The 23181-nt window shown below is 55.2% G+C and overlaps 1 protein-coding gene across 14 annotated transcripts in view; it reads left to right on the forward strand.

Moving 5' to 3' along the window:
* The window catches only part of IKZF1 (IKAROS family zinc finger 1), an 82249-nt gene that overhangs the window by 19492 nt on the left and 39576 nt on the right, over nucleotides 1-23181 (forward strand). For all 14 annotated transcript variants that reach the window (XM_037041085.1, XM_037041083.1, XM_037041092.1 and 11 more), the window contains exon 3: nucleotides 2134-2253. In XM_037041085.1, the coding sequence (XP_036896980.1) occupies nucleotides 2134-2253 (120 nt within the window). The remainder of the gene's footprint in view (nucleotides 1-2133; nucleotides 2254-23181) is intronic.

Here is a 23181-nt window from a genome sequence, read left to right on the forward strand (position 1 = left end):
AAGACCATACTGAGAAAATGGGGTCCTCAAGTTTAGTTTCTCAACCCCCCCACCCCGGCCCCATGATCTGAGAACGACAGCTGGTCAGTCACAGCTGACCGTGCACAGCCTGTGCATAGCCCCAAAGATGCCCGTGCACAGCCCCTATTCGGCGACCCGTGTTTGACCACCGGGCAGTTTGCTGGACCAGGGGCCTCTACTCCCAGCTCTGTTGGGGGTGGGGAGTCCACAGGGTGTCTTTGAGGAAGCAGGTAGCCTGGGGCTCTGGTCTTCCAGCCTCCCCGCCCTCCGGGGTCCCCACTTGCCATGAAAGACTGGCTTTACCTCCTGCCATTCTGTGAAAGATTACTTTTTATTTTTTCCAAACTATCAGAGAAAGTTTACATGTGTAAGGTTATTCTTACCAATTAAGTACAATACAGTATTTCTCTGAGCAGCTCAATAAAGCCCTCAGCGTTTCAAAACCATGACTCTGGAGGGTCTTAGGAAAAGTGGTCGGATGGTTTGTCCACCATCTGCGTTCTCACATGCGGAGTTGGTCCCCATTGTGAAGTGAGTGAAAACAGCACAGGCATTTAGCACTTGATACTCTTAACGTCTGCTGTTCCGGGCAGGGAAGACCTCAGTGCGGCGACGCACATCCACGCGGCTGGAGTGTTCCGCCAGCCCTTTGGGTCCCTGGCCCTGGCCCTCTGTCTCTTCTGGGGCAATCCTTGTTACCTGTGCCCACTTTACCCATTCCACTCGTCCTGGGTCTCCATATGTACCTGTGATGCCCCATTGGAAAACAGGCCCGTCCCGGAAACCCAGCCAAGCTGGGCACGAAACGCCATGCCTGCTTCCTGGAAAGTGCACCACGCGGTGCCGGGCGGCCTTCTCACTGCTGGGCACTTGTTCCAGTCTTGCCCAACCTCTGAAGTATCGGACAAACAAAAAAACTGCACACTTTCTGTAGCTGAGTGTCCTGGGCGTGTTGGCACGTCCCTCCTGCCCTGCCCTGCCCGGGGAGCCACATCGTCACCCCCATCTGCCGCTTTTCCATGTACCTTCAGGGCAAAGGGCAACCCCGTTCTCCCCTGACCTTCTCCCTGGAGGTCATTTCGAGTCAGCTCAGGGCCTTACACTGTCACTGGCCTGTGGTGTGCATCTCCTGACTCAGTGTTCAGTTATTTTTGGACAGCGAGAGGACCCAGGGGTTTGCATTTCGAAGGAGGAAGAGCGTTTCCTACCAGCCAGGGTCTCCCCTGGCTGGGCCTGGGAGTGGGTGAGCCCCAGGCCGGAGCCTCTGGGAGAACCTCACTGTAATTCGGAGTCCATGTGGGCACCTAGCCAAGCCTCCTCCTCTGGTGCACCCTGCTGTGTGTGGACCGCACTGAGCACTCGGTTTCAAAGGTGAGGATTCCACCCGCAGAGTCCTGTGCCCACCACCAGCAGGGACTCCCAGATGCCACGTGGGGCCCCTCCCTCTTCTCTTCCCCGACTTCCCTCCCCCACCAGGTTGAGTCAGATCAGGGAGCCCAGGAAACATTCCCCAACCAGAAAGCGGACAGACCCAGGGTCTGTAGCTCTGAGCCGGGAGCCCTGTCTGGCGACCTTGGAACCAAACCCAGGTGAGCAACGACGGTGACGCCAGCTTGCAGGCGGGTCCGCCAGAAGAGCCTGAGGCTTCAAGGGCCGCACAGGCTGCTGCCACTGGACCTGGCCTCGGGCTCCGGCGGGGTCAGGCTCCGATTTCTGGAGTCGTGTGAAGAGGATGTTCACTCTGGTGTCGTGTTATAAAAAAGTCAAAAACAGCCTTCTAAGTTCACAAACAGGAGAAGGATGTAGATCGGCCCTTCTGCACCGTTTGGTGCAGACGTCGAGCTCGAGTTGTGGGCGCGTGGGGCTGGCCCCGAAAGTCTGGGAAACATGTGTCACCCCATGTCATCTGTAATATATAAACATGTGGGTGTGTGCACACGCATGCACACACACGCACACACACTGCACCGCTACAACAGTGGCCATCTCTGGCACTGCCGGTGATTTATATATTTTTGCTCCGCATCCTCCTCTGAAGACAAGGTGAGGCCCAGGCTCACCCCGGTGGGGACCACGCCCCCCAGAAACTCATGCTCCCGCCTTTCTCCCCAGGGAAGGAAAGCCCTCCCGTAAGTGATGCTCCAGATGATGGTGACGAGCCCATGCCTGTCCCCGAAGACCTGTCTACCACGTCTGGAGGCCAGCAGAGCACTCGGACTGAGAGAGGAGTGGGTGAGTAGGCCGCCCGCTGGCCGGCACTCCATGGTTCCCGAGAACCCTGTGTCTCTCCGACCTTTCGAAAGCAGTGAAGTGGGGACGGGAGGCGTTCTCTCTGCCGTGTGCCCTCGGCCACCACACTAAAGAAACAGAATGGAGCTGGGTGGGCCCTCTTGTCCGAGGGAGGAGAGAAGCTCAGAGTCACCATGGCCATGAGAGTTGGGAGCAGCCCACGTGGTGAAGGGCACGTCACCGGCAGTGTCTTCTGTCCCCCATGCACTGTTCAAATGTCCAGTTTCCTGTGCGTGCAGTGCGGGTGATGTGTCCCCTGTGCCTGGCACCAGGGCTATTTATTTTCGGGGCTCTGGGTTCTAAAAAAACCAAACTGGCCATTTTCATGCTGTCCCTCTCATCTCTGTTTCTTCAAAGTTCAGTTTGACTGGAAAAAGAAAATTTGGTGCATAGAGATTTTTGAATGATAAAAATAAACCTAGCCGATCGTGGTTGGCATGGATTCACATAGCCCCCATACAGGGCGGGACCCCCGGTCTTTCCCTGGTGAGCTGGCATGCCGTGCGGCTCAGGTTCAGAAAGCCCTGTCCACCCTCTTGATTATAGGAAAAGCAACCCGGCGGTCCAGTGAACTCACTGACCCCGAGCCCCAAGTAGCAGCCTCAAATTGGGTTCGGTTTCTAAGTCAAAATCTGTTTTTTGCTCATGAGCTGCGTTTTCATGAGCGCGTGAGTCCACAGTTCTTGGAATGCCTGTGTTTTACCTTTTTAAAGGAAAAAACTGTGATATGGGGGGCCACTCATTTGCACAAAAGAAGGTCATGAAGGGTCCCCAGGGAACGCCGAGGCAGAATGGACCTGTGGGCACGTGGGCAGGTCTGAGGCCTGAGCCCCGCAGCAGCCAGGGTGGCAACCTCCGTCCGTCATCTGGTTTATGGAGACAGCACAGCGATCTTCTTGCGGGGGGTCCTGACTGAAGAGCTAGTAACGGGGCGCACATCTTCCTGTGTCATAGAAACTGAGAGTACTCGGGCCACAGTCGTCCTTTCTTTACCCCGTCGAACAACTAATAAGGGCAGTGAGTGAAGTCACTGGGTGTAGATGCACTGAGAAGTTTTTCTGTGCACCCCCTGTCCCTGTTAGTAAGGCCTGCCTGGGGTGCGAGAGAAGCAGCGTTTGGGGACCTTCTGCTCGGGGCCACATGCCCCATTTCAGGGTGTCCAAAGTGGGGAGGCCGAGGAGCGTGCTGTGTTATGAGGGACACATTTATTTTTAAGAGCATCAGCTGTGAATTCCAATCTGATGCTGGTTGATCATACACAGTATTGCTGCAAAGGTTCCTTTCAAGACACAAATTTAAGTAACGATACGCCGTAGATACGGTGCAGACTTGCACAGGTGATGTGTGAGTAGCTGGTGTTGGGGCGGCCTGTCCTTGTCTCGTCTGTTGGGAGTCTGGAGCGAGCCAGGGGGTGGGTCCGGCTCCCTGCCCTCTTCACGTCGGCAAACATAACGTGCTCACAACCCACCCAGGCTGTGGAAAGAGGGATGCCAGGGCCTAGGGCAGGAGGAACTGTGTGGATACATGTCCACTAACCATCGCAAGGAGCTGCGCACCCAGATATCAGAGTTGGGACTCTGGGGGTCCGTACAGAGAAACCAGGGAGCTGTCCCTGAAGTCCCCTGTAGCCAGGAAATCGGAGTCGCTGTGATACCCCCAAGGGAGCTGAAGGCCAGGCTGACTCCCAGGAGTGGAGAACAGCGCCCAGCTGTCCTGGTACAGGTGACCAAGCCTGTTAGAAGTGCCTCTATGGTACTCTGAATGACTCGCATGTGTGGGCATCCAAAGGCGGGTGATTTGCCCCTGGCAGGAGGCCACCAAGCCCCGGGTGAGTGCTCCTGCTGGCTCCCAGACTGCGTCCTCTGGGTGGGGGTTTGAGCGGCAGGGGCCCATGCCCCCGAGTGGTTGTGGCTGTGGGGTGGGAGCTGGTCTGTGATTGCCCACAGTCTCCTCCCAGGCACCTGGGCCACGGGCAATGTGATGCTCTTCTTTCTCCTTCTTTCACCATAAGTTTGGAAAAAGGGAACCTCAGACTGTAAAACTCAAAGTGCCTAGAAAACCTCTGTTGGCTCCTGTCACATGGATGCTGGAGCACTGCTCCTGGGCAGAGGCCTGGATGGGGGTCGGGGGACGGCCACACACAGAAGCACAGGCAGCACCTGGCCACTCGCAAGGGGACAGGTTTCAGGACAGGCGTCAGTGAGTGCAAGGCCCTGCCAACCAGATCGAGACTTTCCAACCACTGAGTTTTAGAAACCATCACTCAGGAGTTTGGATGGGAGTCGGCCTGGGTGTGTGTCTGTTCACTGTGCATTTAGTGTGTGCTTTAGAGTGAGAAGGAAACTGAGTGTGTAAGGAGCATTCGAGACAGTTCAAAACGATGGGGGCTGTTGGCACGGGAAAGGAGGAAGCTGCACGTTGGAAGCCGCCTTTCCTCAGCTCCTGGGAAGAAGGCGGAGGGCCCAGGAGCATCAGGGGACAGGCCCCAGGAAGTGAGGGCGCCCCGTCCTGCACTCTCAGGAGCCATGGGGCTCAGAGAGGATGTGCACGGGGCCTGGCAAAGCCTGGGGGCCAAGCCCCAGCCCCTCTCTGGCTGTTCTTCTCTGAGCCTCGGTTTCCTCACTTTAAAGTGGCAAAGCAACAAGACATGCCCTGTAGCATGGCTTCAGGGTTAAAGAGAAGAAAAGACCAGCTCCAGTGAGGGCAGGGTAACACAGACACAGCCCAAGAAGGGCAGAGACAGGGCAGGAGAGGGAGCAGCTCATGAAAAGCAGACCGTGGAGGGGAAGGGTGAGGAACCGGAGTGGCCTGGAGGGACAGAGGTGAGAGGCCAGGCCATGTGGGCAGCACCAAGGGTGGAGTGGGGTTGCATGAATTTTTTAAAAGCGATCCATAGAATCAGCAAACTGAAAACACAAGGAAGGAGTTCCTTAGATCAAGGCCAGAATGAGAGAGAGCCAAGGAGCTGGCTCCACCGACCCATGTGGAAGTCCAGGGGGCCCTCCCGTTCTGCTGAAACACCAGGAGAAATGGTGCCGGGCCAGCAGGTGGGGAAAGGATAGAATCGACCACCGGGCATCCGTTTGAGAAAGAGACCGGGCTGCTTTTGAAAGGCTCCAGGCGAGAGATGAAGCTAATCTCCACCAGAACAGCCTGTGGTTAGGAACGAATCGGTGGGAAAGGGTGGAAATCAGCCCAGTTAGAAGGGGGAGGTGGCAGTCACACTGGAGGGCGGGCACCCATCCTCAGGAGGGGAAAATACTGGTTTCTCACCGCCTTGCTTCAACCAGTGTTGAAGGCCCACCGATAGGACTGCAAAATAGGGTCACCTGTATTAAGGGGACAAAAAGAAAATCACATGGGGACACGAGTGTGGAGACATAAGGCCCGGTCCCGCCTGCAGCCCTTCTCTCGCTCCCTTTCCTCCCAGGTCGGAATAGGAGGAAGCGAAGCCCTGCGGGGCAGGGCCAGCCCCTGGGGCCAGCCTTGGGGATGGTCTGGGTTTGAGATGGAAGCTTGCTCTTCTGAAGTGGTCTCTTTAAAAATGAGAGAATCTCACCTCTCAGAAGTGGTTGTGTACGAAACTGCCTGGAGCCGGGGGTGTACTCGGTGACCTCTCAGACAGGCAACCCCACACCGGCGCAGCCCTCGCCAACGCAGCCCTGCCCGCCTGTGCGCTGAGGGGACGTGGCTGGGATCTGCCCAGGACACTCTTGGGCTCTGACTGGCGGCCTGTGGAGGGATGATGTCGGGATGGGCATGTGAAAAACTGATGAGCGTGATGTTCTGCCTTTATTCGCTAATCCGTACACTTCTCCTTCTGGACAAAGTGAAGTTTGCCCGTTTCCACCTTGCCAGCCCTTGGCTGTGAGGGTTCGAGTCCTGACACTGAGTGAGGACCCTGGAGCTCTCGAATACTACGGGGGACACCCAGGCCTGGGGGAGCGTGTCCCAATTCGAGAGGAGGGGCTGTGGCTATAGCTGGAGGTGGCCCCTGCCAGTGGGTCCTGAGGGCTGAAGCTGAGGCAGGCACGGGTATAGCAGAGAAAAGGAGGAACAGAAGCAGGATGCCAAGCTGGCCGCCCTGAGAACTGTGAGTGAACAACAGGCATTTAGAGCAGACGCGAAGGGAGGACCCAGGGCTGAAGCCCAGCGAGGCTTCAGGATTGAGCTGGGAGGATGCACCTGAGCAAAGACCTGAGACCCAAGTGGGCTTGACCAAGGCTCACCGAACAGTGTGGTTACCTGAGCGGGCGGCCTGGACCCGGCACAGTGGTTGTTCTTATGCACAGGCCAGCGTGAGAGTGGGTGTGGGTGTAGATGGGGGGTGATGACGTATTTGTACACACCCAGTGCTTCTAGAATGTGCTTCTTTGCCTCTGCTCACTCAGGCGGCCTCCTCCCCGGGTTGGTCACTGCAGGTCATGTGAGGACTGCGTCACCGCAGCTGCAGCCCACAGCTGAGTTAGCTCTTTGGGGGTCCTTCCCTTTGAGTGGTTTGACCAGGGTTTGAGTGGCAAAGATGGAAAAAGGAAAAGAAAAATAGGAGAAAAAAAAACAAAAACTTTTCCCCCTCCTTGGAATTCAGAAAACTGATAAAGTGTGGAAAAACAAATTTTCTTTTTTGGTCCATTCCCTAGAAGTAAACATTCCTTCACTTAGTCTGAGTTCAAGGACTGACATGGGAATTTTAAGAGGATTCTTGTACTTTTAATTGCTTTGTGGCTTTTTTCTTTTTGGTGTCAAATCTCACCTTGGTTGTAAAGTTTCCGACAGGATACATTCACCTCGCAGCGGCGAGTGGAGGCAGGGCTGTGGGCCCCTCCCCAGTCTGGGAGGGGTGCGGGCACACGTTTCCTGGTGGAAGGAGAAACTACTGGGCTCTGGTCGGCTGGGAGTCAGGGCAGTAACCTGCTTATCTCATCAGCAGTTAGAGGAAGTCGCTTTTATCTGTGCCGTGCATCACTGCTGAACGATAACCCTGCAAGCTCCGGAGCACATTATCTAGCAACATCTGAGCTGGAGCTGCAGCCAGCTGCGCGTGCAGACAGGTTGGCTGAAAGCCGCCTGGGCGCAGAGCGGTCTGCTGGACCCTGGGGTGCAAGTCCCGCCACCTTGCTTCCCTGTGAGGAGCGGCCGCCGACTTGCCCCCCTCTCTGCTGCAGCCCTGTCCTCCTGGTGGCGGACGGATGCTGTGATGGCTGAGGTTGGGCACAATCTAAAAAGATTGTCCTCAGTCGTCCCCTTGCCATGAGCAGTCTGTCCCCAGGAAAGCCTGGTGAGGACAGCAGAAGCCGTCAAACCAGCTCACGTTGGCCGGAGAGACTCATTTTCCTGAGTGTCTAAACACCCGAAACATGGCGTTCAACATTTGAAAACAGAGGCTGTGATGTAACGGGGTTGTCGCTTCCCCTGCAGAAGGATGAGTTGAGTTTTTTGATGCCTCTCCTTTGTCAGTCCGTGCAGGATCTTTGGAAGTCACAACCTTCACGGGACATCGTGATTTGTTGGTCCACTAACATCACACAAGTGGTTGTATGTGTGTCAGGGACCTTGCGGGATGAGTGTGCGGAATGCTGCAGAAGAGAAAGAAAGGGAGGAGGTGGGGGACGAGGTGTCAGACTCGGGGGGAAATGTCTGGAGAGGAGCCTGGCGGGGAAGCCACTGGGTGCGAGGGGGAGGCAAGTGCCCGATGATGAGCCGGCTGGTGCTGGTGCTGGAGACAGGCCCTCAGAGCTCCGTGGGGGTTCCCTGGAGCCTCTTCCTGGGGTGGAGATGCAGGTCAAAGGTAGAGGTGATGGCACAGATCACAGATGGCAGCAAGCGCTGGGGCTTGCTAGAGAAGTCGGGTGGAGGAAGGGGACAAGGGGCCATTGTCAGGGAGAATGCCCAGTTTATCTTTGTAAAAGGAAACTGTTTAAGTGCCCCTGAAGGCCAACAAAAGGCTGCTGGCACAGACAACAGATTCAAATATAACATCCCAAGTGGAGTCCCTGGGGAGGCAGGACCTGCCCTCCAGGAGCCAGGCTGGGGCTCTGCCTGGCCGTGTCCTGCCCCAGAACATGTCCCCCTGGTGTCCTCATGGCCCTGTCCCTCCCTGCACTCAGTGTCCACTGAGAAGTCCCACAGACAGCAGGCAGAGGTGGTCCTTGACCCCTGTGGCCTCATTCCTCACCCTGTGTCTTTCTCCTCACTGCAGCGCCTGTCACCATGAACCGGGGGAGCACTCCTCTGGGGTGGCTTCCCAGCATCCAGAGATGCCCAAGGTGTGCAGGCCACATGAGTGAGTACGTGAGTGAGTGAATGAGTGAGTGAATGTGTGAGTGAGTAAATAAGTGAGTGAATGAACAAATGAGTGAGTGAATGAATGAGCAAATGAGTGAGCAAACGAGTGAGTCAGTGAGTGAATGAATGAGCAAATGAGTGAGTGAATGAGTGAATGAGTGAGTGCATAAATGAATGAGTACATGAGTGATGGAATGAGTCAATGAGTGAGTGAATAATGAATAAGTGAATGAATGATGAGACACTGAGTAAATGAATGAGCGAATGAAAATGAGTGAGAGGTGGATGAATGAATAAGTGCATTACTGAGCCAATGAGTGAGTGAATGAATGACATGTGAATGAATGAATGAAGGAATGAATGAGTGAGTGAGTGAGCAGCCTCCTTTCTTGGGTGAAGAGCTGTAGGACAGCGGGGACAACCTCAGGTTCAGGGACAGGGACTTAGGGCTCAACATGCAGGTACCTTAGGTCACTGCTTCTCGGTGGGCACAGGTGGGGTTTGGGGCTGCGCCTAGCCCTCCCTTGGCAAGATATCTTAGCCACCACATCCCACCTCACCCTGGTCATCCTGCACCCCAAGTGTCCCCATATTTCCCAGTGAGAACCCAACGAAGGCCCCACCATTGAACCCCAGCAGCGCCGTTGGTCACATGGGCCTCACGCATGAACACTCTGCACACGCAAGGGCAACCTGGAGCTGCTCATGCAAGATGTCTTAGCACAGACAGTGCTTTCCAACACCTGGCCTATGAATTTTCTAAAAACAGGAGTTTCTGTAGAAACACTGGACCAGAAAAAGTTTGTCAAAACTTGGATCCTAGCATGTCTAACCCTACTTCCAGTCTTAACTTCCTGCCTCTGCTGTTAACTGAAAAGCTGTTTATTTTTACAAACAGAAACCAATGTTCATCCTCTCTGCATTCTGTGCTGACGACTTCCACGCAGGTCCACCTTGCCCCCCATTGATTTACAAAGGGAAGCACAGATTCCCACCCACCGAAGGAGGCAGAGAGGCGGTCTGGCCCCGATTTTCTTTGTTGCCTCGGTGTTGAAAGACTGTTCCACGGCTGCATGTACAGAGCAACCAACCGACATTTCGTCGTTAACTTTCCTTCTACATGGGGTTTCAGAAAGGAATGGAAAAAAAAAGTTCTGAGCTGTGGTTGCCAGTTGCCACCTGTCCTATCTGGTTAGGACATTTTCTGATTTGGGAAGTGTAAATATAACCCAGGAAAAAAAAAGCTTCCCCTCCTTTTATGCAAAAGCAGAAAGGTGGAGGCCGGGCAGAACCCCAGCAGGAACTGCAGCTCCTACCAACCCAGCTCTGTGGGGTGGGGACTCCGGTCCCGGGGAGCCTCCCCAGGGAGCAGCCTGCTGGCCCCGCACCCTGTGCCCTGCGTGCCTGGGGCCAGGACTGTGTCCTCCAGATAAGCCCTGCAGAAACTGCTGCTCACATGTTACTGCAGCTCTGACCCAAACTGTAGGATTTGGAGGGTAACAGGAGCTTGCAGTGGGCTCCACGAGGACACCCACGGTGGCGTGCAGGAGCCAGGGGAGCGCGGGGGCCCAAGACTGATCCAGGAAAGCTGTGAGGCTCTGGTTCGGCTGTCGGCAGCTCCGGGGCGCCTGTGGCTCGAAGAACTCACACCACAGAAATCAGCAAATGCTACAAATTAGGGCTTTTCCTTTTGCTTCGTGAACACTGGTTTCCCTGCCCAGTGCTGGCTTCCTGGGGGTCGCAGCGTCTGGACAGCTGGTGTGGGGAGCAGGGGTGACTGGGGGATGGGGGCACTGTCCTGGGGGAGGGAGCCTGGCGGGACACCTGCGGGAAGTAAGGGTGGAATGCAGGCTGTCCAGCCAGAGTGGATACTAATGCCCCTGGGCTGCCAACGTCGTGGAGACCAGCCGGCCTGAGTGTGTCCACAGAAGCGCTTCTGCAGCAAGCTAGTCTCGCCGCTGGGAGACTGTGGCAGCCGCAGGGTCTGTGTCCTGGTGTGACCATCGCTGTTCCTGGGGTTCGAAGAACTTGCAAATGCAAATCGAGACTTGTCCATGTTCTACTCACGTGTGACTGAATTAGGGTGACTTCCCCGAAAAAGCATTAGGCTCAGGGTCCCCTTCCAAACTTGGGGTTGCACTGGGTGTCCTCAGACCAGTTTGGGACCCTCAGACTAAACACAGCCCAGGGATGTGTGTTTAGATCTGGGGGGGCGGCCTCTTCACTCGCCCCCACACTTGCGGTGGCTTCATGAGGGCACAGTACAGGCAGGGGCTGAGCCACCTGCACGCGGCCAGGGCACTGTCACAGCTAGTGATGACTGAAGGGTGGCGTTCCCCTCCCCGGCCTGCTGCAGGCACCTGACATTCGGGGCAACTGGAGTAACCGAACTGCCGTCTCTGCCCTACTTTCAGGACCCAGTTCAGCTGCAGGGACCTTTGGGGGGGCCCCTCTCAGTGTGTCTGTGCAAGGCCTGCTGTGAGGAGACACTGTCCCCCACAGGGGCCATGGCTGCAGGCTGCTGATTTCCCCCAGAGTCACCAGGGTGTGAGCTCCACGCAGCCTTGACCATCCGGTGGCTTTCCCCACCAGGCGCGGTGCAGGAGGGGCCTCAAACCCAGTCCGGGCTGCAGTTTCAGGGGCCGGCAGAGGCCACTGTTCTCTTTTTCAGAATGAAGGACTGTCCCATTAATGGTGAAACCCTGCTAAAATGAGAAAAGGACTTTTATTAGAGCCCTGCAGGCACCTATGTGATTATTTTTATTATCATTCCTGGAACCCAGCAGAATTACCTGCTTTTGCAATATCTCCCTGATCTCCTGTTGCACAGGAGAGCAATAAAAATGGAGCTCTGGCAGCACCCCAGAGCACTCTGTGGGCCCCCCTCCCCATCCCAATGGTGCGTAATGACAATTAGTTATCATCTATGTAGCTACTGCTTACTGCACCTTGGCCTTGCAGCCTGAGCAGTCTTTGGCAGGACTCCTGCTGGATGCAGAACGCTGTGGTTTTAGGTGAAGTGGTTTAATCCTGAGAGTTAGTTTGTCATTCTAAATGTTGCATCGACTCACAACTTTAAAGGAGGGCTGGCACTAGTACACGGCCTTAGTACTGACATTATTTTGACTTGGTAGCTGAGGGTGTTACAAATTCTGTGTTTGGGGTGCGTTTGCTCATTGGTTGGATTTTCCCCCTTTAACAACTACTTTTTCTTACTGACGAGGCATCTCCTGAGACTTAGCTAACAGACCGCCTGCTCAGTGGGGCATGTGCGCACCTTCTCAGTGCTGGCTCGGGGGCTGGCCCCCGCAGCCCCGGGGAAGGCAGCCTTCGCGAGACGCCACCACAGCCAGTCCTTGTGTGGGACAGAGGCTTCACAGATGAATGACGGCCAGCATTCCTGGGACGTATTTGTGAAATATGGGGACCAAATGTTCTGGGGTGGCTCAGTCCTGTGACAATGAAATGCCCCGCCCGGCATAGGGAAGTCTCAGTGTTCAAGGAGTCACATTAAAAAAATGGCACAAGAGGGATGAATTTTAATAGATTTTGTTTAACTCATTTTAGTATGCATTCGCAGTCAACAATCATTGAGTATTTTAGTCTTTTTCTGCCCTGAGCTTTGAAACCCAGCAAGTATTTTATGCTCACAGAACACCCCAGCTGGGACTGGCTGCTTTCCCAGTGCCTAGAGCCACCTGGGGCAGGGGCGCACGGGGCTTGCGTAGGAGAGTGTGTCATTACGATACAGGAAACACTTTACCCTCACCCTAGTTGAAATGTAGCCCAGAGATAGTCATTTACCAACTCCCTCAAGTAGTTTTTAAACCGGTTTCCCCTTCAAAACATTTTCTCTGTTGTCACCACAAATGAATGTGAAAATTTGCTTTTAGTTCTTCCATTTTGGGGGCCACACTTGATTTAGAGAAAGTCTAGGCCCAGTCCCACTTGTACATCCTTGGGGTTTGTTTTCGGCAGCTGTCTTAACTGTAGGTCTTGTAGGCATTTGATTAAGTACAAAGCAGTGAGAACAAGCAAGACATAAACACAGCAAACCAGTTTTCCAAAGTGCAGTAGCCAAAATAAGTACAGAAAGATACCGTGCGTCTGTTTCCAGCCACTCACTGGATGCCCACGCTCTACCCAGGGTAATGTTGGGGGGTGGGGAGTTCTAAAGATTTTTGGAACAAGGCAATTGTTTTCTAGACTCATTGCAGTGGGATGCGTTGGAGACGGGTCTCAGTGAGCCCACCACATGTGTGAAGTTGTTTGCACGTCGTGGAGAAAGGAGCTTCTTGCTCTTTCCCGAGAGCCCTGTGGCAGCCTGCTGGAGCCACGCAGCAGGTGGCCAGGATGGGCTGTTTTCATCTTTTAGGGGGAAAAGGAAGCAACCCAGGGAGCAGAGCCCAGTCTGGCAGGGCCCCCTGGCCCCACCAGGCTGAGCCGTGTGCAGCCGCACCCCAGGCTTCCTGGGCGCCATGCCTCACCCACTGACTGTGCCCTGGCGTCTCGGGAGACAGCGCGTGCTCACCCGTGTGGTGGCTGGGTTTCCTGAGCACACTGTGATCCTGTCACACGGGCGGCCCTGTGGCTTTGATGGTGCTGCTGCTGCCTTACAGTCTTCTTTCTTCTTCCTGTCTTCCTGTCTTCCCTCCCTCCCTCCCTCCCTCCCTGTCCCCCTCTTCTTCCTTTACTTTATTTCCTTCCTACTTTCCTTTTTTGCTTCCTTGCTTTCTCTCTTCCTCCCTTCCTTCCTCCTCCCTCTCTCCTTTCCTTCCTTCCTTCCTTCCTTCCTTCCTTCCCTCTGTGCCTGTGTTTCTTCCTTCCTTTCTTTTACAACTGATCTCAGATACAGCTTCATCAAGACTCTATTACGTAGCCCAGGGATGAACCCAGTCAGAAGGCTAACAGAGAGGCTGCCCGGCCCCCTGAGGTTCTACACACCTTGTGACAGGTAACCAAAAGGGGCAGGACAGGTGGCCACGATGAAAAGAGGCGACAGACTCAAGCAGGGATGGCCTGGGGCAGGAGTTGTGGACGAAAGCTACTTTTTTGAAGGGAAGGCCGTACCAGGAAAAACCCCCTGTGGCAGTGAGGCCAAGGGCTGTGGCCGTGCGGCAAGCAGGTCCCTCCGGCGATTGTCCATGGCAGGGGACACCATCTGCAGGACTGGCCGCAGGGTCCATGCACCTGAGCGACTGTGCCAGACTGTCCCACGGGTGCAGACTAGTCCTGTCACCTGCTTGCTCCGCACTGCCCCCCCTGCTGTTCCCTGCAGAGCCCCAAGCACGTGCCCTAGAACATCAAACAGGTTTTCTTTTTCTTTTAGAAAAGTCCATTGGGAACCCAGACCTTGGAACACATTATTGAATTACCCCGGGGAAATACTGTCCTTTTGTTCACAAACGAGTTTTAATTGTAAGGTAGTGAGAATTATCTTCTGGGACAAGTTACAAATGCACCCTGAAAAACTACCTCTGCAGAGGCAGGCAGCTGGTGGGAAGGGTAGAAGCCGTCCTGGGTGTGCAGCCTGGGTCCAGGCCTCATTGTACCAGAGGGGAAGGAGTGCCTCAGAGTCCTGCTGCCCAACTACCGAGGACTGTGCAGGGACCCTACATTTTTCCGAAACGCACACCAGTGAAGTGCTCTTTCATTACAAAAGTTTGCTCATTCGCTCGACTCCACTGGAAAGAGGAGTACCTTATCCTGTGTTCATTGCACACACTTTCTTATGTCGGGACAGATGGAGGAATAGATGGATGGCAGGCCATGTCCCTTGCTGACTTCTGTGTCCCTTTCTTTGTCCCATTAACCCTGGTTGAAGTCATTCGGCCTGTTCATGAGTTTTTTCTCTCTTCTAATTGGCAGCCTACCAGGGCCAGTCATCCGCAGGTCACCTGGGCATTCTTGGTGACCTAGGAAAGGTATTGTGCAGCTTCCAAACTATTTACCTGAGTGCACCTGCATACACCTGGCCTGCTGTCCCTCCTGGGAGCCAGCAGTGACCGAGTGGAAACAGCGTAGGTCTCTGGGATGCACAGGCTAGCTTTTGGACGCAGCTTCTGCTGGGCTGCGCCTGCATCTCGCGCCTGTCCCTGTTGCCAGATGGCGGTGTCCCAGCAGGTGGGGCCCCTTCTCTTTCCTGTGTCTTCACATGGGGCCGGCGGCCCCTGAAGGGAGTTAGAGCCCAGAAGCAGCACTTTACCCATCAGAAGAAAGTAACTAAAGCAGGAGCACTGGGAACCACCCGACTCAATTGAGGGAGAACGAAATGTAGTATCTAAACATTAAGCCAGATGCAGATGGAAGAGAAGGGAAACCAGCACTTTCAGTCTTGTCCCATGAGTAGAATTGGCTTTGCAGTCTCAAGTCTGTGAAGGTCGCCCCCTCTGGCCTTCCCCCAGCCCTTGAGGGGGCAATGGGTCTGAATGAACAACTGCTTGGGGTCTCAGAAATGATTCTTGTGCCTTCCATCAAATTACCTTTGTATTAAAATGGTCACTGGTATGCATTTTTAATTTGTTTTATCCCATTCAGCCTGGAAAATAAGAAAAATCCGAATGCTTATGGACATGGAATTCAAACCATGTTGTTCTCTAAGTGTGATCGCTGAGTCCGTGACCAGGTGCTGGACCAGATGTCCTGGGGTCACAGCTGACAGAGCTGCTTCCCTCCAGGAGTTAAATGACCTGCAGTTTTGGACAGGGGGCCCCTCCGACTCTCTGAGTAGGTCCCAGGGGTGTCTGTGGTCCAGAAGGTAGGGAGCACCTCACGGGAGCCCTGAGCTGACTCTAGAGGGTCGTTAGTGCGGCAGATGCTAGTGAAGGACAGGCCCAGGGTGACCAAGAAGGATAAGATTCAGGGGCTCAAAGAGTGTACCTTCTGGTGCAGGAACTGAGCAGAGAGATAAAAACTGGGAAAAGAGAGAAAACAGAAGTGAACTACAGAACAAACCCTCTTCCTGTACCACTGGCAGTTCTGCCTGGTTCTGAACTTTTGCTGGTTGGTTTTAACTGAATTTGTAACTTGATGCAATGACGTTCACAGCTTCTTTTCTTGAGTGTGGACGGCAGTGCGACCACCCCGCTGGTGGAAATGTGAAGCACAGCTTCTGTCTGTGGCGGAATGAAGCAGCGAACGTGTGTGCACGAGCGAGCTTCTAGTGCCGACGCTCCTTCCACCCCCACTGCCCTTGGAGGCAGCCAGGCACAAGGCTCATTCACTCAACACTGGGTTACTGGGCAAAGAATTCCTGCTCCTGTAAAACATTCCAGAGGCAAGCTGGGCATTCGCCCTTGAGCCTCCGGGGCAGGGGGTGGGCAGCCTGTGTGGACCCCTCAGGAGACAGCCTGTGCCAGTTTGTAAGAGACACGGATCATTAGGAAAGCCTTGGACAAAGTGTGCTCTTTCTAGAGCCAGCCCTGCAGCCGCCTGCGCATCGGGGCTTTCTCCCGAGAGTGAGGGCTCTTCCCGTCATGGACTCAGCCACGCCAGGTCCTCGGGACAGCCCTTCTCAGGGCCAGCATCCACCACCCACCCCACAGCACAGTGGAATAAACATGACCCTACATTGGCTTGCTCCTCCTCTCCATTCTCACTCTACCTGGGCTGCGTTCAGGGTGCTGGGGGCCTTCCATTCTGTAATCCCGCCTGACTCACCTGTCACTCACAGAGCATGGACATCAAATGCATGTTTTATGCTTTTGAACTTAATGTGCGATTCCAGTTCTGAAGGGCAGAGAGCCACGTGGGCCCTGAGCTGCAAGGGCTTAGAAGCAGAGCCCCCCTCACACACCCCGAGGCCTGTGCAGCGGAGACTGTGCTCACTGTCCCAGAGAAAGCGGTCAGGCACGGCCCTTGGGGCAGGTCCCCTCATCTTGCGTCAATACCCACTATCTGGGTCTCAGAGGAGCCTGGTCTGTCACACTTGGTGGGGGCCGAATTTCCTGGTAGCTTGTTAAGACCTGTTTGGGACAACTGTGCAGCCAGGCGCAGCCTCGGGGGACGAAGGAGAGACCTTCCCCCCTGGAGGGGCTGCCCTAACAGCACCTCCACAAGGTGCCGGGCTGACCCTAGTGTGCCAGAGAACCAGGCCTGACATCAAAGCCAGGCTTTGGAAACCCTTGAAAACTGTTCTGCAAGTTCCTTCAACTGAGCGAAGCTCACCCCACGCATCAGAGCAAAAGCCAAAAACGGTGCCGTTGTCCAAGCTCCTATAGGAGCATTTCTTCCGGCCACCGAGTTCCAGGAGACGTCGGGTGGGCAGGCAGCCTCGTCTGACACGTTCTCCGCTCTCAGCAGAGCTTGCTGTTTCCTTCCGCGAGTGACAATGTCTCCCCTAACAAACGGGTCCTTCCTTAGATCCAGAGTGTCTGGAGCTCACTTCGAACATCCAGTGTTGTGTCACCTCATGTCATGGCTCCTTCCTGGCCCGGTGGCACACCCGAGCAACTTTAGGTGAACAGGGTCTCAGGAGACAGTGTGCAGCCCAGCCAGAGGTGTGTGGTGGCCCCGTGTGCGACTGTCTGCACGCACAGTCACATGGATGGCTGGTCGGACCACAGAGGCTGCATCTGCGTTTCCAAGTCCTTCGTCCCCACCCCACCCCACCTCCAGGAGGCACAGAGTGACGGGTGCACCTGGCCCAGAGAAAGAGGTATTTTACTCTTAACTGACATGTGAAGCAGGTTCTTCCCGTTACTTTGGACGAACAAAGACCCCCTCTTGGCTGTGGTGGGGGGGCACCCCCTGGAGAATTCCAGTTTCAGAGAGACAGATCTGCTGACCCCCCTCCATGGGCTGTGCTTTCTGAATTGTTAATTCAGAACCCGGGAAGGAAATTCATTCTGAGTCTGTCCCAGAAGCCAGTTCTCCAGCTGCCCCCAGTGACACTCCTGGGCCTTCAGAGGCCGTGGGGAGGGCCTGTGCATCCCAGCCAGAGAGAAAAACGTTGCCAGGACGTGCTCTCCCACGGTGGCTGCGAGCACAGTCCCCTCCCAAGCACAGGAGAAGAGTGGTGGGTCTACACCTTGAGAAGCAGCTATTTTGGGCAGGTTCTCGGAGGTAAAGCACCTCTGTCGGGTGCTACTTCCTGGTGATGGACGATGGCACCAGGAGCAGAACCAGAGCACAGCAGCTCCGAAACCATGGACGTCACCATCACCCTTGCGGAGGCTCTGCCCACGGAGCCCAGGCCCGTTTGGTGTCAGGAGGGAGCCCGCTGAACCCCCAGGCAGGCATGGGGGCAGACAGGTGCGGTTTCTGGAGCCCAGCCTGAAGGAAAGTCAGCAGGCCAGAGCGCCATCCGCGGGTTGTGCTGCAGGCGGTGGCGGCCTGCGTGCTGAGACTCCACCCTGCAGGGACCACCACTGATGGGCAGGCGACAGCAGGTGCTGGTCCCGGGGATCGTGGCTGACATTATCGTCACCAAAGCGGCGCTCTCTGTCCCTGTCAGAGAGGAGGACACCCCAGGCCCGGGTCCACGCCATCCCACTTCGAAGAGACAGCAGCAGGATTCAGGGTGGCCAGGCCTCCTACTGGGCTCTGTGGTTGGTGACAGCATGAATGAGGTTAATGAACCAATCAAATCATGCCCCCACTGGGTGAACCCAACTTTTCCGATTCTAAATCATTCGTTCTCTGGGTTCTTCGCCATTCTCTCCTTCTGTGTGAGACCTGGCCTACGCTCTCTGGCACCCCCCAGAGAGCCGGCGGGGGCTCAACGACTGCTGGGTGGCGCTAGGAGTCGCTGGGACCTGGCTTGAGGCCTCTGCTGTGCACTCTGGCCCCCCTCAGGCAGTGTCATTGGGCGCAAAGTGAGCTGAGAGGGTGAGCAAGCCACACGCAGGCCGCCTGAAGGGGACGGGGCATGCAGATGCGCCAGTGGAGTGCAGAATCCCCAGAGCAGAGTCGGGGCAGAGTCGGGGCTGATGAAGTCAGTGTAGGCTGGTCAGCAGATGTGACATATATTCCGTCCCCTGAAGAATGAGTAGGACTTCAAGAGATTGACAGGAGAAAGGATCAGGTTTCAGGGACAAGATCGTGGGCCCAGGGAGCCCTGTGGCGGCTCTGGTTTCTGCGTGGGCTGTGGGGAAGGCCCGCCTGACCTCGGAGAAGCCCTCCCGTAAGCAGTCTCCCAGGCAGCCACGTGTGGGCGTGAGGGGCCCCTACTGGGAGTCATCGCAGGGTCCAGCCCCCAGAGAGACTGCTCTTTGGAACCATTTGTTCTGTTGACTTCTATCAGGAGGTTTGGTAGATGTGTGACCCGAACTGAAACCTTGAAAACACAGGGGTAATTTCTGCATTTTAAGTAATATTATAGGACCTGTGAGAAGTAAGTCTGGGGCAGAGGGCCCCTCCAGGCAAGGTCTGAGCGAAGGCTCCGGGAAGAAGAGAGCTTGTCTTGCGTCTGTGTGTTCTCCCAGGTCTGAGCACCCAGGAGCCATATGAGAAATGCAAGAAATGCTCCCCAAGTCAGATGGCATGTCTGAGCGGAGATGTGGGGGTTGGCCCTCAGCAGGCCTGGGTTTGGGTCACTGTGGGTGACTGCGTGCTGGGAGCCAACTGTACTTCCTCCCAAGCAGCCACATGCTGTGCCGATGCCCCCACACCCCCAGGAACGTGGCGGAGAAGGCTGGGATCCACGCTGAGCCTGCTTCTCAAGGGGGCAGTACCAAACCCCGTCCTCCGGCGTGTTATCGCTAGCTCTGTTGGTGCTCACAGTGCCTGTGCCGGGTGTGAGTTTCAGGTCCTTCTGGGAAGTGAGCATGCTGAACACGTGAGGCAGGTAAAGTTTCTGAGTCCATCAGCACCTTTTCCCCCAACGGTGAGCGTGTGGGCCCGCCAGCACCTCTGCAGCGGGCCGGAGCTCCCAGGCCGGGTTTGGAGATAGGTGGGTGGGAGGGAGACGCACCGGGCTGCAACAGCGCGTTGCAGCAGCAGGCTGGGCGCCTTGCTTATATCACATGCCGAAACCACCTCCTCCCGAACCGTTATACATACGTGGCTGACGTGCGGAAATACTAGTGCTGGGACAGTTCCATCATCTTCTGTGCTTTCTCCCCCTCTGTTTGCATCAGTTACTCACTAAGTAATGCAGGTTTTGGTGTGATTTCTACACCGCTGAGTGTGTCCATCTATGAACAGAAATCTGCAGTCAGGTAGACTACCACTGTAGCTCTGTCCTTGTGTGCTGGGGGTCAGCCAAGACCTCCACAGGGGTGTCACTCGGACCCCTGGCTGAGCCACTGAGCATCAGTGAGCAGAGGACAGCGTGGGCCCCTGGTTTGCACACTTAGGGGTGAAACCTGCTTTACAGGCCCTCACTGTGCTTTCCAGTCTGAGGGGCTGGTGTGCAACAAACACGTGGTTCTGGCTGTGCAATTCCTGCATGTGTTAACTCTCTGGACAAAACCAGCCAGTAACGAAAAACCTTAGAAGTTCTGATGTGAGGCCCCTGAAACACTCGCCACCTGACCAGTGTCCACGCGCTGCGTTCTCCTTGTTTTACTGCCTGCTCATGGAACACACCCCAACATCCAGTGCCTTGCAGTTTTGTGGCACGGGAGGGGAGTGGATTCAACCATTTTACTAGATGGGGTTTTTTTTTTCACTTTAAAAAGTCATTTATCGTGAGGAGAAATCATATGTCTCAAGAAGCTTGATAAACTCGGCTTTGCATGATTACACCTTTGGGTTGAAACACATTTCATTTCATCATTTCCCAGAAGGGGCACCGAATCCACCCATTTCCTGTTTTTAATCTCAGAATGTTCTGCGTTTCCTCCATGTTCGCTTTCCTGGCAGCAGGACCCGGGAAGCCACCAACACCGAGCGCTGTAGACGCGACCCAAGGCTCGTACGCTTTGCATGTAGTTGTGATCAAACCGGCAGGGTCTCTGCGCAGAAATGGGAGTGTGGGGGACGTGCCTGTTGGCCCCGCTGCATGCAGAATCGTTCAGCTGACTGGTCAGCTGAACACGTGTGTCAGCTGAACACGCGCCCGTGTTGTGTGGGACCAGCACCGGGTCTAAAGCTCTTGGTCACAGTCACCGCCCACTCAGCTACTCCTCATGTAGCACTGGGCATGGGGTCTGAGGGCCGCATCTCCTCACAATGGAACTGTCTAACCTGCTCAAGCCTGCCTCGTTCTATCTGGGGTATATTTTAACCCTTCTGGGGAAAGAATCTTTTTAGCACCTACTGGACCCCCTGGGATTCTTTGAAGAACAGTCTGAAAAGACCTTAACCTTTTCTTCTAAACTCAAGTGCAATCTTGGGAATACACTTCTGGCCTTAAGAAGAGACCACACGTCTGACAGGCCGTAAACCCTGCAGGCAGGGGCCTCACCATTGCTTCCGTCCCTTGCTCATCCACTCACTCCTTCACAGAGATGTGTCGTGCCCCCCGGGGGGGCTGGGTTTTGGTTCCAGATTTTCCATAACGGCGTAGAGTGCAACCGTGCAGCTAGAAACTACCACGTGCACTTGTCTGACCAGATGGAGACATGTCACTTCCCTTCAGAAAAAGTCGCTACGCAGGGAGAGCACCTCCCTGTCCCTGAAGGGCCCTGACTTTGAAGTTGCCTGTCTGTTGGGATAGTGTTTTCAGTCTCTCTCTCTCTCTCTCTCTCTCTCTCTCTCTCTCCCTCTCTCCTTCTCTCCTTTCTCCTTTGCTGCTTCAAGTCTGCTGGGTCTTAGACAAGAAAGAGCCCCTGAATCATCTTCGCAGCCACGGGAAGATGAGGGACCGGAGCTCCGAGAGAGAGGAGGGACTCGCCCATGAGTAAATGTGCTGTAGTTCAGAGACTTTTTACTTCTCTTTTACTTGGAGGCCTCAGAGGTCAGTTTTACTTTCTCATTCTTGACCTATTGCCACCGCTGGCTGCAGAGGGAGCGTCACTTTGCCACTTCAGAGTCTGTGTCATGTCACCGGGAGGGGACCAGCCACGCAACTTGGAAGAACCTTCTTTTTCCCAAGTTTGCATGTTTAAGTGTGGCGGTTCAGAGTGAGACAGGAGGGTGGTTTCTTCACCCTCTCTGAGCCCCACCACTCCATCGGGAGGAGCCTGGTGTCTGGCCCCCCGCCGTCCACTGGCCTTTCCGCTCCCCTCACATTTGAACTTGAGGCTTAATGTCTGCAGTGTCTGTGCAGATGCTTGTGAGGGGAATGGGATAGAAGGTAGCCCCCCCCCTTTCCTCTCACTTCCAGCCACAAAGCCAGGGCTTCTCTGACATCACCAAGTGGAGCACCCAGCTGTGGGACAGTCCTCTCGTGGGGACAATGAAGTGGGAGCTTTGACGTGAGGCCAGGCCTTCTGGCCCCCAAGGCTGTGGGAAGCCCGATGGCCAGGGTCCCTGGGGACCTTCAACTTGTTAGGAAATGTCTCCATCTACCAGCAAGTTACCAAAACCTTCATTTATTGAAAAGCACAACGACCCTTTTCCGAGTTTCTCCTGGCACCTCAGTTTCAAGGTGGGAGATGGCCTGGGGCCGGGGGCCTAGGGCGGGGGGCGGGGATTATAGTAAAAGTCAGTGGCCCTCACATGTCTCCTTGGGAGAGGTGTGTGTTCGGGAGCCCCGCCCATTTTTCAGGTGGAATGTTTGTTTGGTGTTGAGTTGCATGAGTTCTTTAAATATTGTGGATATTAACTCCTTGTTGGCGCTGCTGTCTGCAAATATCTCCTTCCATTCGGGTGGTGGCCTTTTGGGTAAGGGGGTCAAATGCATGGGGACAGGAGGAGATTTGACTTTGGGTGGTGGGTGCACAGTGTGATATACAGATGATGTGTCACAGAAAGGTCCACTTGAGACCACAGTGATCATATTAACCAGTGTCACCCCAATAAATTTAGTTTAAAAAATTAACAGTGGCAGAGAACCCAGAGAAGGCAGAATCCCCCACCTCACCCCACCCCACCCTGAGTTGTCTGTAACTTGGTCCCCTCACCCAGAAGCCAATGATTCTGCCGCCTGCACAGCAGCCTGGGAGGAGTGTGGTTCATCATTTCCCCAAACGGTGACCCCAGGGGGCCAGAACTCAGACAGAGGTGGGGCCTGGGCTTCCATCACACAGCTGAGCTGCCTGCCTGCCAGGCTGCACAGGGCCCCCCTTCGGCTGCAGCTGTCCCAGCGAGGGTGCCGAGGGTACTCACCCCGAGTGAGCACAGCCTCTCCTGCAGCCTGAGCACCCAGGACTGAGGACAGAAAACACGTGGAGAGCAAGGAGGGGCTCTGGGTTCCCCCACCTGTGGGGGTGGGGGCGGTTCAAGAGGCTCACTGAGAGGACCCAGGCAGCCACAGGGCACTCGGTGCTGGGGGTGGGGAGGAGGGCTTTGCCACCACATGCTTTTTTTAGATGCTGAGAAAGAAAAACAACAACCAGGGGAGGACAAGGCTCAGAGATGAGAAACCGAAGTGCCAAAACCAAAGGGGAGAAAAGCGCTCGGAGGTTTGGGAGTCGCAGGCCGGCTGCCCCTCCTGAGTTTCTGCTCTTTTCCTCAGGGGAGAGCGTTTCAGAAGTGAAGCCCGGGCACCCTCGGTTCCGGGCCTGTGGCCACAGGGTGGATGTGACATTCTCAGCAGCA

The sequence above is a fragment of the Sturnira hondurensis genome, unplaced genomic scaffold (assembly GCF_014824575.4).
Source record: "Sturnira hondurensis isolate 20B ecotype Veracruz unplaced genomic scaffold, ASM1482457v3 Scaffold0002840, whole genome shotgun sequence".
NCBI classification, from domain to species: domain Eukaryota; kingdom Metazoa; phylum Chordata; class Mammalia; order Chiroptera; family Phyllostomidae; genus Sturnira; species Sturnira hondurensis.